This window comes from Rissa tridactyla, chromosome 2 (genome assembly GCF_028500815.1).
Source record: "Rissa tridactyla isolate bRisTri1 chromosome 2, bRisTri1.patW.cur.20221130, whole genome shotgun sequence".
Lineage (NCBI taxonomy): Eukaryota > Metazoa > Chordata > Aves > Charadriiformes > Laridae > Rissa > Rissa tridactyla.
The window spans coordinates 112585690-112602991 of NC_071467.1; the positions used below are offsets into that span (position 1 = coordinate 112585690).

At 37.1% G+C, this 17302-nt stretch overlaps 1 protein-coding gene across 1 annotated transcript in view; it reads right to left on the reverse strand.

Annotated features, from left to right (window-relative positions):
• The window catches only part of POU6F2 (POU class 6 homeobox 2), a 312926-nt gene that overhangs the window by 243369 nt on the left and 52255 nt on the right, over window positions 1-17302 (reverse strand). Inside the window, exon 2 of the mRNA XM_054191841.1 lies at window positions 8711-8882. Within this exon, the coding sequence (XP_054047816.1) occupies window positions 8711-8882 (172 nt within the window). The remainder of the gene's footprint in view (window positions 1-8710; window positions 8883-17302) is intronic.

A 17302-nucleotide genomic window follows, 5' to 3' on the forward strand; every position in this document is an offset into this window, starting at 1 on the left:
CTTCAAACAAAGCACGGAAAACTAAAGCAGACCTCGACGGCACGGAGGCAAAATACACTCAAGTAGATCTGAGCAACAACTGCCCATGCACAGCTGTATACGCTTCCAGCTGTGCACACACACCAAACGAGCAGAAGAGAGGGGAATGCCTCCAAACCTGGCTGTACTGAAGGGGAGGGGCAGAAAGGAGAGGTGGCACTGATGTTCTTACTGACCCTCTACTTTTCAAGCCTTGACATCTGTGGTGAGAATAACAGCCTAGGCTGCGTGTCCAGTGCAGTCTGGGAGAGGACTTCCTTTATCTTCTGCTGGAAGGCAACTGACTGCTAATAATTCTGTATTCAACAACTATGACTACGTCAGGTAGGAGACTGAGCTAGAAAATGAAAAGGACTTACTAGAATCTCTAACGGTCACCAAACCATACACCACCATCTGAACTGAAAAGCACAAAGATGTTTTTAAAAGCTAGTATTAATGTGTTTCTATAAACTCCATGCTAGCTTTCAAAAAAGTAACCTAATGATAGTTTGCTATAGTGAATACTGTTCTTAATGTAGGAAAAATCTTTATTTCTTATTTTGTGAAACATTCAAACCTTCAGAGTAACATGGAATTGTTTTAGGACTCTGATTTTTTTAATTGCATTAGAATAATTTATATTACATTCCAGTCACACTGGCTGATAATTTTTTTACACATATATTAAAAATATATATATTTAACTTCTGTGATCACTTTCAAGTGGCATGATTGCTCTGTTTTCTGAAACATAGTAATTTCCTTAAGACAACTTCAAGCTGTTCATGATCACCTTTCTAAAAAGAAAGGACATCCAATAAGAAAAACAAAACTGCCACTCTCCCAACAACTTTTCTTGTATATTCTGAAATAAAAACAGACATTCAAACTACTTTTACGAATAGACAAGCAGTATTTTAGTGTTAAACAAACACATTTTAGAGTGGTAGAGGCGTGGGCTGGGCATTGATTTGGCAAATGTAGATATCCCTGGAATATCTAGAGAACAAACCCAATTTCAGACTCTCTGAAAACAGCAGGTTTTATTTAGCCAGGCGGGATGAGGTACTGTTCTTCTCTAGATGACCTCTGCTTTCAAAGTAAAAGGGCTTAGTCCTGCTTCCGAGAGCATCAAAGCAGTATCACAACGTAAAGCAGAACATGTCACAATACAAATCTTCCTTTGTTTCATATTGATTTTGATTTTTATATGGTGGAAAAAGATAAAAATGAGACTTTAACAAATATCAAACCATTTCCATAAGAAAATAATATTCCTGTTGAAAATCACGAATTAGGACACATTTAATTTTATTCTGCTCTTGCCCCTGGTCAGCATTAATTTTTTCATTTAGTTGTCATTTAATGTAACTTCTACCACTGGACTCATCAGAAATTATTTTGTAACTATCAAAATAATGTTATTGTGATAGTACTAGTGTCAGTCATATAAAAAGTCAGAAAATAAACCATTAATCGAAGAAACATTAAGATACTCAATATGCAGTTAAATCAAAGTATAAAAGGCACAAAGCTGATCCTCCCATCCTCTGACCATCTCTCCCCAAAGAAAGGGACCACAGGTGATGGATGCAACAGAAGAAACAGCTTAGCAAGAAATAAGAATTAAAACAAAGAAGAACCCACAAATGTCAGAAAGAACAAAACCTAGGAAGACAACACAACAAGGAAAACCAAGCACTACATAGGATATTAAAGAGAAAAATGATCCACAGGAGAATGGCAACTGTTACTATGAGCTTCCTACAACTACCTCTGCCTTTGGATATTTTTAAAAAATTTATTAACCTGACAGCAGGAAACTTTATACAGATTGCCCCCTGACAGGGTGCCAGCTTGGTATAAGCACTTGCTATCTCTTTGTTTAGCATAAGGAAATCAAGAGAGGTGTTAAGTGGTGCCATGTGCACATTTGGGCAAATCTAACTTCGCCTCTGTCTGCCTCACCTGCACATTTCCATGGAGAACTTGCTTAATCATGTAAAGTCCAATAGAAACATCCAGTTCTCCTTCCTTCTCTTTTCTACGTTTGTTTCCTTTTTAATGTGCAAGTGTCTGATCTATTATTAATCTCAAAACACAAACCGGCAAGGATCTCAATCAAAGAAAGTAACAGTTCTTTCACAAATTACCTGTTTACTGTCTAGTAGCCAGCAACTCCTCTTTGAAAACAGCCAGCCATTTATGTTGCTTTTAAACAAGTTTGTTTGTTGTTATTTTTATAACTTCAAAGACAGGGAGAAGAAAGATTAACTAATTAAAAATGAACTATTTGTCATTCAGTCATACCAATTACATACTAGGATTTCATTTTTTTTTCCTTCCATCTCTAAGGTTAGTTATTTTGTATATAAATACAGAAAATCAGACTGCAAGCCTCATTTAAGAAACACATAACATACACTTAGCTCAAAAAAATTTAGCAAAGAAGTAATTAGAAATTCATGAGAACAAACAGAATTGTCTTTAAAAAAAAACCACAATTATCTTCCACCATACTCAGAATAGCTTTTGTTGTTTGTTTGATTTTTTTAAATAAGCTCTCTCTGTCAGAATGCAGGCACAACAATAAGAGACTGATTTATTTCCATATAACCAAGGGAATTTATAAGCGGGGCTGCATCACCCCAATATTGCTTTCTTTGAAGGTTAAAGGAGTACGATTTCAGTCTCCTTAGAGTTGGAATATATGTGCTAGCATCAGTACCACCACTGCCCAAGCTACCTGCGATACCTAGGCATAGCAGGAACACTGAGCTGAGGATGGATTTTCTATCTTACCATTGCATCGTGCTTTGTGTTTAAATAGTCATAACATCTTTTTAGGCTTTAATGGGCATTTACTCCCTATTCACAAGTGCATCCCCCACTGACTTCAGTAAGAACTCTGCCAAGGAATCAGACAATAACATTATTCAGAGTAGTTATTCAAGTCCCTAACTGTTTGCAAACACCTATTTTAAAGTGCTCATGTCAAATGTATCCTTCAGAAAAAAAACAATCACATAGCCGGATCTTCAGATTCTTTGAAAACTTATTCGTTAATTGAGCAAGACTACATTTTAGAAAATGGATTTACAAGCCTGTATAATGACCCAGTTCTGTAAACCTCCCACCCATTAACGTTCCTCATTGACACAGTCTTTGTAATGAAACTGTGCTCCTAATCCACAGATTACTTGCTTTAATAAAAGTATCACACATTCAAGCACTAGCAGGATCGGTCCTCTGGCCCTTACGGATGGCATGGAAAAACGACAGTGTCTCAGAACAAAGCAATCCACAACGTGGAAATTACTGAATAAAATTACATGAAGAGACAAGAATCTTTATGTGCAGATTAAACATATTTCAAATGTTTGCTGCATCTAAAAGGTGGCTCTGATTTTAATATTGAGACCATTTGGGCCATGTACTTCCCTATCAGAGCAGAAACATTCACTAGAACTTTAAAATGCAGCAAGAGTGACAAACACACACTGCTTTCTTTCACTGAAATTACCAAACCTTATCAAAGTGTTCCTGACGGGCAGATCTTACAGGCCTTTAAAATTTGAAGATATAACCAAAACACTGAGAATCATCCTTAAATACACTGATAAAAGAAAAGCTCTTAGTCTGAGGGCCTTTTTTCCCCCCACAGGCTAGATACGCTGTTAATGACGATAATGTGAGCTTCCTCACAGCAACCTGGCAATGACCTCTGCTCTGACCTGCAGAGACCACCGTCTCAAGAGGTAAAAGACAATTTAGTCCTTTATCCTTTGTAACTGAAATGACACCAGTGCCATAAATTCTAATCAAGACAACTCTGATTTTAAAAAAAATAAAAATAAAATTGGATAATGTATGTTTCCTTAAAGAGCAATACAAGGGATCTACTATCAAAACACAATCAGTTAGAAACAACTCTACCCCGTTCTGCTACAGCATATACGCGTATGCTTATATAGAAAGATGCGTGCAGTTCTGAAACATGGGGAACAATACGGGAAAAGAAAACAAAATCCCAAAACCAATGCAGGGGTTTGAAAATAAACCCTTGTTTATGGAAATGCGTGCAGATTCATTTAATACGCATATCCCTGCTCTATATTTCAAGCATACACAGCATTATGAAAAAAGCAAAAAATGGTAGTGAACCAAATGAAACCACAGTCTTTAGATCCAGTACAGGAAAACTAAGATTTAATTTCACTGGAACAAAACCTTGCCAGCAAAAAAAAAAAAACCAAGTTAGCAGTCAATTTTTTGCTGTCCTGCAATTATTAAATAGGAAACACTTGTGCTCCACAATTACAGGCTCAGTCTTGCACTCACTATATACTTACAGCTTTATTTATTTCAATAAGTTTGATGCTTAGAACTGCAGGCTCGATCTCAAAAAGCAACTTTTTATAATACAGCAAAATTACCTCAACATGCAAGTGCATTCCCAGCTTTCTTTTTACCATCATCTAATTATGTCACAAATTACCTTCAATTAAGGATGAATTATGGACTGAATCTAACTCCAGGAAAGCCAGCCTCAGTCCACTGGGGGTTTTGGTGCTTGGACTAGCCATTTCTTTCCTCAGATTTTTACTGTACAAAGAATTTTATGCACAGTATATCCCTGATGTCTATACCAACTTTTGAATCTCAACAGTTATAACACTACACAGCTAAACATGAAGCAGTTTTTTTCTTACTAATTTTTTTTTCAGACCAATACTTCATAACTTATTCTAAATTGGCTTAAAGATACTGTATAAAATGGCAACTAGGATTAATTAATTTAGGATCAAATCCTGATGTGTTTATTCAAGTGAAGCTACTACTTAGCATTAACGAAAGCTTTCTCTAGTAAGAGCCGTGGCATTTGGCCTGAATTACTATTTTCAAGCATATTGCGTGGGTAAGACAAGTTGATCTGAAAATGACACTGCGAGGAACGTCAGCCGACAGACTCTGTTTCTTAACGATATCATATGATTAAAGTAGGAGGTACTGCTTCACAAATATTTTAAAGAGTAAATAATACACCACAGGATCTCTTGCAAAGCAACTTCGTCTCACACTGCTCCGCAAAACTGCGATTTCTGTAACTGAAGCACTGTACCTGTGCTAACTCTACACTTCAAAACTGTACTTCTGAGCTAATATGTTTCAGGACAGAGTCCTTTACCAACATTTTGTGCTTCAGAAAGTAGTTTTCACCGTGTTTTTTACTTCCTTCTTATTTCACATGATTTCAGTATCAAAAGTCTTTTGCACACAGGTATGCAGATTCCCAAGAGTCCACTGGTATAGGCACACAAACGGAGGATTGCAGATGCAAACTCCCCAGCCTACAGGATAGCCTTTTCTTTAAAACCAAAACAAAACAAAACCAAACCACAAACAAAAAAACCCAAACAGAAAGCCGCAACAAAAACACACCAAAAAACAACTACCACCACCAAGAGAAAGCAAGCAGGCAAACAAGAATCAAGCACAACCCCTCTAATCACAGCTGCTCCTGCCATCACTCACAGGTAACAACGGCACCACAGTGACAAAGTGCATCTTCCCAGACACCTGTGCACCAGTTTCAGGTGGGAGCTATTTCACATCGTCAGAAACTTATCCCAGCTCCTGCTGGTATTTCTGAGACTCAAAGACCTGCAGCATTCACCTGCTTTGTCACTGATAGCAAAGCACCCATAAGAGAAACAAAAGTTTACTGCATATCTTCCTAAGTCAAAAATTAGCATAATTAATTGTACTCCTGCACTTTCCTCACCTGCAGCAGGCACTGTTGTTGAAGAAGTGCTGTTTTTATAATTAATTGTGCTATCTGCTACCAAACCAAAAAGCAAATACACACTGTTTCTATGGTATGCAGTGAAATACCGAAACAAGGAAGTTTGAGAAAAAGGAGGTGGATTTTAGGAAAAGGTACAGGTGAGCAATGCAAGTCCTTGCAGAAATAAACCCATCCATCACAAGAAACTAAGCAGAATGCATCCGGTGAGAAAGAAGAAAGCTCTCCCATCTAATCATTCAACTCTGTTCATCTATATGAAAATAAGACTTGTGAAACATTGCTAAAGTCAACAAGACACTCAAATGCTGGTCATTCATTCCAGCTAAATCGGTATGTCGTTTTCACAAATTTTTCAAAACAACGTGAAAGCAGCAGCGTGGAAAAACTTTGTTCTTTATGGACCTGTCTCCTCCCCTTGACTTTCTAAAATGCTCCTCCCTCTCCTGCTTAACAGATTTGGGGCAAATTTTCACACAGCGTGTATTAAATGTAATATTGTAAAAAGAAAATTATTATCTCTGATCACATGAAAGAAAGTTGGAGGAGAAAATTGTCAATTTCTGTGCCATCACATATCAGTAAGTCCAACAATAATTTAATTGCAGAGACTGTAAAGAAAGGCCCAAACATACATTCTTAACATGCTATTCATAACATTAAACAAAGAGAAACAGCAAGAGAATAATGCTCCGCATTTATGTATAAAAGCTTTAAGCAAAACTACACTTAATTATTTTAAATGTTTACTGTAAATCTGTCTTAAGGGATGCATCTGTGACATAAAGGCTAATCATCTTTATTTAAAATTTGCTCAGTTTGATCCTCATATGTATCAAAATAGCCCCATTGTCCTTCCTTTTATGTTCCCAAAGTTACTAAAATTAACTGACAAGGGCTGCTGCTAAAAAATCTGTAGCATCTGTCACAATTGTAACAGAACTCGATAAACGGTACGTAAGTTCCTACTGAGGCAGTTGAACTATTTCACCTACTTTTGTTTACTTGGGAACATCTTCTTAGCACTATAAGAATCAGGCTAGCAAACATCTTACACTCACCAACAGAAACAGCACAATATATTAATTTGTAGCTTTTTCATTAGTGTTTTTAGGGACATAAATTATATTTGCAGTTCAGAAGACAACAAGATATTGTTGCACATCATTTCTATATCCCACACGGCAACTCTAATGAAAGTGTGTGTGTATTTCACTATCACCGTAGAGCATCCAAGTGACAATGGCTCAAAAAATATCCTGCCTTTTATTACAAGACTTGCCTGATCTAAAACCAAACAGACAGAGGTTTCACTAACCTCAAAAGTCTGTTTTTTGTTTTGTATATGCCTTGCTATATTTAATAGATGCACCCTAAACATTTCAGCAAAAAAAATACATAGACACAGATGAAGATATTTATACTTCTCTAGACAACTAATAGCCCTCTGAATTTTAGACATTACAATTCTTTCCTGGATGAAATGGACTAAAACAATTATTATATGCTTTTTGAACATTCAAACTACTAATGGAAAATATGCTTTCCATGGAAACAAAGATTACTAAGAGGGTGCTTAAAAATGGATGTGATATTCAGTCATGGTCATTACTGTAATCCAGAAATTAAATTTTAGGATTTTTAAATTATTATTATTTTCCCATCTCTGTATGAAGTTCTTTAGTAAAACATTTTGTCCTATATCTTTTAGTAAGAGGTAAAGATTTTTTAAAAAGAAAATTGCATGTATTCTTTTGTTTTAAAAAATCTTGCAGCTCTTACTATAGCTGGAATACTGAAATCTGAACACTGCTACAGATTTCCTTACAGATTATGAAATCAAAACTTGAATCTTAGAAAATGGGCTCTCACTCTCTCTCCCTTAAAGCTGCATTGCCTTTAAACAAGATATTTTTCTCTTCAACTTCCACCTATAGGATCATGTAAAATAAGGAAATGCTCCATTTCTATTAAGGTTTGTCTAACGTCACAAATGGAAATAATTAAAAGGAACTCCCAGTCCCTCTAAACCCAAAATGTCGCTATGTACCATATAGTGCTGCTCCAGCTCAGACATCTATCAACATCTATCACTCAAGCACGCGCCTCAACAACTCTGCTCCCTTTTCTGATTAGAGATCAGAGTTGCTTGAGTTGGCTTACAGGGTGTCATCCATTTGAATGACAGATGTCTGTGCTGGAGTGCCACTCTTGCTGCTATTGTTTTGATTGTGAAAGGTTACACTTATCTGGCATAATTTAGACTACTTAAAAATAAATAAAAATTCAAAAGGTAATTTCTCTTTGCACAGGCTTTAGAAGAGATATTTCATTTCTAATTTAAATTCCAAAACATCAGCTCCATGTGCAGTACTCTTGGTAGCCTTTGTTTATTCACTACAGAGTGTTTTCTATGGGAATGTTTCAGCTCTCTTCAGCCAGCTTTACCTTTACCATATAAAATGATAACTTTTCAGTTTAATCCATCCTTAGAAAAAACTGGTAGCATATGAGACACATCAGCACCTAACGCAATAAATGTTAACGAACTACTTCAAGAAAATGATCCCCCCTCTATTTTTATTTATTTTTTTTTTACATTTGAGACCATGGCTCAAAAGAAAACATAAAATATCTGCAACTTGCATAAAATAAGTTCATTGTTGACAAAAGTTTTCAGGACTGACGCTGTCATTCTGGTAACCAGTTGCAATGGGAGCAGAAGCCTGTATGCCTGCACGCTCCAAGCTACTCCTTCATACTTACAAGAAAATTGAGCGAACAAAAAAAAAAAAGAAAAAAGAAAAAAAAAAAAAGAACGGAGGGAGATTGCTCTTCCGGACAACATGGTAGCAGTGAAATGAAATACCTAGACAGACTTACCGAAGAGCTTGCTGGGAGTGTCCTCGCTGTCATTTGATTCCACAGGCGCAAGCAGGGGCTCATTCAGCTCGTTGTCTGAAGTAGCTGCCTTGTCCTCACCTCTCAACTCTGCATTCATTTCACTCCGCAGTGACAGCAAGGGCTTACTGACTTGTCCAGCTATCATTGGATCCTAGGATGGGGGGGGGGGGGGAGAAAAAAAAAAAAAAAAAAAAAGAGTGAGGGGGGAAAAAAAGTGGCAGCTTTGGTGTGCGTATACTCTCTCTTCCACTCCCTCTCTCTCTCACACACACACATACACACTCTCTCTCTCTCTCTCTCTTATCTCTGGCTGCTCCTGCTGTTATTGCTGGCTGCAGTCAAGTGAAGAGCTATTACAGATCCAATGAGTTTTCCATTACTCCCCACCCTATTAAAGCTCAACTAGCATGTGAGAGATTCAGGATGCTTTGGAGAAAAACTTCTATGAAAGCAACATAACCAACACAGCTTTAATTGTGGGATGTGCTTTTGTGTGTGTGTGTATGTTTTTACACCTCACCCTGTCCTTAACGTAGTAAGAAAAGAAATTCCTGTATGCTCTAACGCCACGGAAGAAGAGCACCCTGTGAGCGCTCCGTAGTGATTTAAAGAGGCATCCCCAGCTGTACAACATTAACAAAATCACAGTTTCTATCATTCCAGCATTTCTATGAAAATGCACAGCAGCAAATAGCTTTTTCATTACATACATTCAAAAGAGATACAGATTTCTTCTAACTATCCCTGTCTTTGGGATACTATGCTCCAAAAGTCCATAAACACACATCAAAGCACACATTTTTCTTTTGAAAATAAAAAACATAGGAACCATTTTTTTAAAAGATAAAATTAGGGAAGATACTTACACAAACAGTTTGCAATTATTCTTGTGTTTGCAACATTATATCCCCCGTAAAACATTACGCATATATACACATTTAGATTTTTCTCTTGATGATTTGGATCTGTTTTATCTTCTGCTCACTGAGGACATTTGGGGGTCAGGCATTATTTCCAAGCACACTCTGTTATTCCGTTTGCAAACTAATAGGCATAATATCACGACAGCACGGAAACCAGAGGGGGGAAAAAAAAAAAAAACTAAAAAAAGGAAAGGAACAAGTGACCTTGTTGCGCTCTCTGGCCGCTATTTATTGCAAAGTTCATGCCTAAATGGTTCTTATGCAGAGAACAGGTGACCAGCGAGCAAGTAGGTTGGTTAGCATGTTCCCTCTGTCCCGTCCTCACATTGGTCGATGTTTGCCTATGGGTTTTTTAATGTATTCATGTCTGAAAAGTGAATTTGATATGACACATGATAATCTATGAAAATGTTAATCAATACAAATAGTTTAAGCTGTCATCAAATGCACTTCTTTAGTCAATACTCATATCGCTGAAAACAATGTCACTGTCACCAGGGCTTAATTTGCACAGCACTTAAATATTGGACTCTGTGCATCAATGCACTCCTCTTCAAATACTGTAGGTAAACACATTTTCTCCCTATTTAAGGCTGAAGCACTCAGCACGCATTTAGCTGAGCTGAATCCTCCCTTTTGAATACCTTGATAGGTCCACTGGAGGGCAAAATTAATACTTAATTGAATCTCACAGTCATCAAAATAATCAATACTTTTTTATTATTTATTCTTTACAGTCTGTTGACTGTTTCAAACCTCTGAGGGAACGGTGGAAAGGATTCATGGCTTTGAAACACTGTCATTTAACAAGGTAATTTTCAGTGGGGCATTAGGGGTTGTGAAACATATAATAAAACAAAAATGGTGGCTTATAATAGGAAGAAAGAAAAGAATTATATTTCTGCCATCTAACAAAACAGGATAAATAAAAAAGCAAGTGCGAAAGGGAGAGGGAGAAAGGAGGGGGGAGAGGGATAGAAAGACTGGCTTTTGAAGGGTTTTATCATATCAAGAGCAGAGCTGAGCTTTCATAATGCTGACATTTCTCATCCTGACAATCCTAAACAAGTGGAAAGGATGAGATCGCAGATATCATCTTTCATCACATTCCCCAGCTTAAGAACCAACATGACAGCTTCTCTCCCCTTTACACTGTTAATTACTAAATAAAATACTGCTCTCTGTCAGCATTAGATTATTGCAGATAGCAACCACAAACATTACTCCATTGTTTTGGTTTGCCTTTTTTTTTTTTTTTTTTAAACCAGTGATACCTACCTTGAACTCTTCAGAAAATAAATTAGGCTTGTGTCTACATATTGTAAATATATGAAACATAATCAATTTAATCAATGTGGTCAATTCATGTTATTGTCAGGCTAAATTGCTGGTGATTTATTAACATTTCATTTACTGTATTTATTAGCCAGCAACAATCTGAACATTTCTTAGGTGTTTCTGTGGAGGAAACGGAAGTTAGCAGATTTCTTTTGCAGATGCTGTAAAAAACTCTGATTTGATTTGCCTCATATTCATATTACATTATGGACAGTCATTTATTAAAGCAAAAATTTTGTTTGTTTGCTTTCGTATAGTAAATAATGTATTTTAGCAGATTTTGCAGCTAAAGGTCACTGTGAACACAAACAGCATTGTTTCAAAGTCTGGGCTGCTGCCCTCAGTTTCAGCTGTTCAAAACTAACATCAAGGTTTGTTCCATAACGAATTTAAATCAGGACAAATTTGACCCTTTTCATCAAAGTATTTTGGGGAGGAAACTAATCCTGCCCACAGAGTTACACTGCTAATCTGAGGACTAACAGCAATTTAATGGAGGATGCTGAATCAGTAGGATTCTAGATTAAAGTCTCAGCTGCCAAATTTTGAAGTTGAATATATGAAAAATGGGAGGAAGAATAATGCAGGAAATGTGACAGCACTAGGAGAAACCTCAGTCCTTAGATGTTAGTGAATTCCCAGCAACTTCAACAGGGCCAGGCTTTCACCTGTTATGTACATCAATAATTCGGCCTCATCTGGAGTACTTTGTTCATTTCTGGTTAGCCCATCTAAGAAAGATACATCAGAGAGATGTGTGGTAAGAATAATAAAGAGATTGAAAGGATTGGGAATGTTTATAGGAAAAGTGAATAAGAACAAGCATGATCAAAGTATACAAAATAATAAATGGCATGGAGAAAAAGTAGATCAGGAACTATTCACCCTATCTCAGCTGAGGAGAAAAGGGGCCTCCACTGAAATGGAAGATTCATAAATCTAATAATAATAAAACACATTTTTCCAAACAGCAATTGGCGAAAACCTGTGGAACTCATTGCTGCAAGATATCACTGAGAGCTGCACCACAGTAAGCATCAACATAGTTGCTCACGTGTCTGGGCAGACTCCTAGCAGCGACTTTAAAACAGCTTTGCAAAGACAGAGCCAATGACTATAAAAATTGAAATAATACAAACTGCTGCCCCTTCCCTCAGACGGTACCAGAACCTGTAGTTAACCCCCAGGGTAGCGCTCTCTGTCAGGCTGTGAATGAATGACAACTTTCTCTACAAGCAGATGGATTACATACTGTCTAAAATTCTGGTCTAGATGAAGACTAAATAAATCACTCAAATGATGGGTTGAGGGAAGGTTTATTTCCTTCAAAAACATACTTTTAAAAAATGGACATTTTTTAACTTCAGATTGTCTCTAGACTTTCAATTGCTTTCCATACTTTAGAATATGTCTCTTCTGCAGTGTATTATGTGTGATTAAAAACTATTATTTTTACAAAAAACATAATAAATTCTAATTCCAGTGTGCAGCAAGTGGCCTAGTCTGCAAAATCCCTTGGGGACCGGAGGGGTTGTTCCTGTATTTCCTAGTGGTCTCCCTAAAAAGACCTCTGGAGTAGTTGCCATGCCAGCTGCAGGACCAGCAGCCTTCTCCTCCTCCTCTGCCCACCTACAAAGTCCAGCCCAGAGAGGACCCATGGCATTGGAGAGGATGCATCGAGGCAAGGAATTGAGTGCACATCTTTTGCGGATAGTCCCATCAGGATCTGTTCTCCTCTCTGCTCTAGGTGTCTGTGGGCTTGACACTCAGCATTTGCTTTTTGGGAAGGTGTTAAAGTTCAGGTTACACTTCGCAGGGTAACACAGGATCTTCCACTGACCGACAGCCACACAGAAGTTTTAGCTTTTCATATACAAAATTGACAAGTCTAAGAATGCATAAAAAAAGGCAAGATGAACTTTGTAAAAAGGGTTTATGTGCTTTACCTAAGAGGCAAGGGGTACATACAAGGGATATAATGCTTCAGAATTTCACATGGCATTATAACCATTAGTTATGTGAGAACTAAGGAATTACAATCCCCTTATTCAAAATATAACCGTACATACCACACATGTAGTGACAAATTTTACACACATCTCTTGCAGATACTCATAGAACTTGTCATCTATTTCTTGTCCAACTAGCGCTAGTATTTCCAGACTTGCCTGTTTTCTATGAGATTTCACTGACGGTTTTGTGCAGCGAGTGGTCCTCCCTGCTGTGTGTCTCCCTTAAGGGTGGCTTATAGCTCCTGTAATTCAGCTGCAATACTTGCTACACCTCTGTTCAGCTGTACCACTCCCTGATGACTTAAACAAACTGTTGGGCTTAATTTAACAGTAAAAATCATGTGGATTTGCAAATGCAAATTACAGTTCTGGTTACACACCCTCTTTTAAAAGCCAAGACCTTTACCTTCTTAACTGCAGCACTGCACGAAGTACAGGAGAACATTTATCAATGTGTTAAAAGCTTTGCCTCTGCACTTTAAGGGAAAAGGTGCAGTTTCTAAGCAAAACTATTTAGTAATCAAAGACAGCTTTTAAAGGAAACTATGTGGGTTTTGTGTGAAACATGCCCTAGGCAGAAGTCTAAAAATGGGAGAACAAACTCCTTTTATCCTTAATGCAGGACTTGGATGATGATAGGGCTTCATAAAGGCTTCATGCACTGGTTTAGCCACTGGTCTAGATTTTGTACTTACCGCACCATAAACATTGTTTGTCTGAATTTAACTACTTTAATTAAGAGAAAGAGTAAGATCCTTTGCTTTGCTTTTTATTTTGTCCTTAGTTTGAAATTACTTTGTACAGACTTTATTTCTCTGGTTTAGAAGCACTTTAAATTAGTTTTCTGATTTTTTTTTTTTTAAATACGAAATAAATCGTGCCTTCCCTCTAGGATTCTGATCTTGCAAAGACTTCTGTTTGGGAAATACACAGTGCATATGTTCGAGCAAACAGTCCAATTATACTACATTACTCTACATTCATATATACAATATACACATTACTCTAATGACTACACCAGCTTTTTGAAATTTTTAATCAAGATGGAGCACCATCATAAACTTGGATAAAGCTATTCTAAGATGTAACTTAGCTTATACTTTTGGAGTGAGGAATACATTAGAAAGATTCTACTGCAGGAAAAGGATTTGATTCATTTTGTGTCAAGTACAGTGAAATTTAGGATTACCTTCCTCTTAGGAACTAGTCCTTCTTCCTTCATCTTATTGCTTCTAGAGGTATTCAGTTTTTTTCCCCATAAATAACAATTTCTCATGGACAACCTTCTTTGATTCTTTCTTCTTTAAACATTGTTTCATCTCCTGTCACTAATGTGCTGATATTTCCACCCTAATCTATCTATAATCTAGTTAATGCAAACTACCTTGAATCAACCTTTTTCCCAACAGACTCTGACCATTGCTACCTGCTGGCTGCCACTTTTCCAAAAAAAGTTACAGAGAAAAATCTTCTCATTTTCTTCACAGATGCCTGTACCACCATCCTTAGATGGATGTTTCTATAAGCAAAATAAACAAGACTGCTGATACCTGATCATTAATCTCCCTTCACTACTTTGATCTTTTACTTCTATTTACTGCATTACATACTTAAATATGAGTAATATAGGTAATATAAGTAACTTACTAAAATCTTCAGTATTGCCTCTCCTTCCTCTTACAGCAAAAAGCAGATATATCCCCCAGCTCTTCTCACTCAATATGAATATTATCACCCAAAACAGTCTCCACTTTTCTTCAGCTAGAATGGTATTTATTCTCCTCATGAAAAACTCAGTAGCAGAAAAGATAGATATTTTCTTCTCCCTTTTCTCAATACTAGTGTGACTTTGGACATTGCAGTTTTCCAGCCATATTCACATTCACATCTAATGTCCACGTTGCAGTTAAAAAGGAGCATCTTCTAGTTAAAAATAACATAGATAACTAACCAGTGCCTAATTATACTTATGTTATTAATAGTAATGAACTTTAATTAACAATTTAATTTGGAAAATTAGAGAGACTGTCACTGCCCATGGTGCTTTCTTTCATTTAAATATTCTTCTCAGGTTAGGCAGTAATGCTAGGATGGTGTCCTTCATTTATTTACCTAATTTTAAGTGCTCTGGAAATTGAAATGGTTAGTGCTGGTTAGTATAACTTAGCTTCTGACAGAAAAAGGGGTTTTCAGAAACTCATGGAGATTTTCATTATAGCTTTAGGAATCTTAAAGTTGAGTGAAAGTTTTTTTAAACTAAGTTTTTATGTGGCAATGTCCCTTGAGTTGCTGCATCTTGAGACTGAGATATTACAACATGTTTCCAAATCATACCAAAAAAACCAAACCCTCACTAAACATATTACCCCCCCTACGGAACTATTTTTGCTAATGAAAGTGTTTCACGTATTTCTTACGCCTATTGAGAGCAAGCTGAAAGGTTCACAAGAGAAGTTCCAATCAATTTGCTAGTCAGGTTTGTTCTGCAACATGCTGACTAGAGGCTGCAGGATGGGAATACACACACAGAAGCCGCACAGTAGTAAGTAGCTAGATCACTATTCATCTTATAATCAACTTGTCTGTATTGCTCTAAACGTACCTCAGCAGTCATGCTGCATACTTCAAATAGGAAAGAAAAGCAAAGGATGTTGGTTTCACCATAGAAAAAGGGAGGAACAACTATATCATTGTAGGACACTGCCTCATCTCTGGTCCAGAAAAGCCATTTCTGGAACTGGCTGGGAAAGGCAGACTCACATGCATGAATCCAGACTTTGTGTTTTTCCTGACCCACATGGCACTTAGGAATCCCTAATGCCAGAGTACACACAGCACAGAAGCTTTACTCTAAATGTTGCTTTCAACTCCTGGAGTTGACCTTAATGCTTCTGATCCAATTATTAATCTGATTTAAGAATTATTCTGCTCTTCTTGTTGTAAACCATTTAATCTCTAGAGTTGAAGCTATATAAAACTTTCCTCTGTTGTAATTTGGGATTTGGCCCAATTATAATGATTACCCATATAATTGACATTTTGGCTTACTGCAAAGGAGCTTGTTCATCCGTGGACACATAGCAGAAGTTTGTATGCATACAGAGGTCAAGAGTCAGAGAAGCTACTATTCTGGGAAGCTACCATGCTCCTCAAAACACCTAACAGATAACAGCAGGCAGCCACCAGGAGAAATAACAAGTCTTGAGAGTGGCAAGAGAAAGCAGACTTCTCTTAGTTAAAGTTTCTTGCAGCCACACACAACAGCAAACCCCATTTTTGAGAAACTAGAAGATTGGGCCCTACAGATTGCGACAGGACAAAGGCGGAGCAGGCAGGAATAGTTTTGACTGCTGCCAACATGGTGAAATAAGCCTTCAAGAGCCTTTCCCACTTATTTCATAGAATCATTTAGGTTGGAAAAGATCTTTAAGATCATTGAATCAAGAGATTCCCTACTCTTCTGCCATCTGGTCACCTGAAAGAAGGAGATGACATAGGAGAGCAATTAAATATGAAATTAGAAGATGGTTCTATCAGGAGTAAGACTTTGACACATTTTCTTCATAGGAGTAGTGGATGATTCCCACTGCTCTGTCAGTTTTATTCTGCAGGGAGCCACATCAAACGTAAGAAACCATCCAACAAAATTATAAGCCTGGAAGAGTAACTAGGATTTTCTAACTCTTGTATACTGTGGGGCCAATTTATGAGAAGACTTGAAAAAAATTTCCATTATGAAAAGGAAGACATTGTCCTCAATTAAAAAAAAAAATAAATTAAACATCATTGCTCTTCAGGGAAAAAAACCCAAAACATTCTACCCTAATGTAATAAACACATATTGTAGCTGTCTTCGCTCTCAAAACAAAAAATTTTCATTCACCCTGAAAATGATTTCACATGGGGTTGTTTTAGTCTCCACATTGACCACCTAAAGGAGACATGATCCTATTTACCAAATCATTGCACTATCTTCACAAGAGTGCTCTTTCATGAGCCTCCCAGTTCCCTAACTTGCCCTTTTATATATATACATACACACATATATTTGCTCAATTTCTATTTTGAAGGGGCCTTAAGCACAAAGCTTCTCTTTCCAGATGATCTTGCTACATATGTTAAAAGATCCTTCTAAAACATATAGCATCCCCTTATCAACATAATCCTGCTCTCCATGAGGAAGACCAGGCCATAAATGGCCTCTTTGAACTAAGAAATGCAACAAAAGGCTCCATAGGATACTCTGAATTAGTCTTTCTTAGGTGAAAGATTGCTAATCAGGATTTCCACCACAAAGC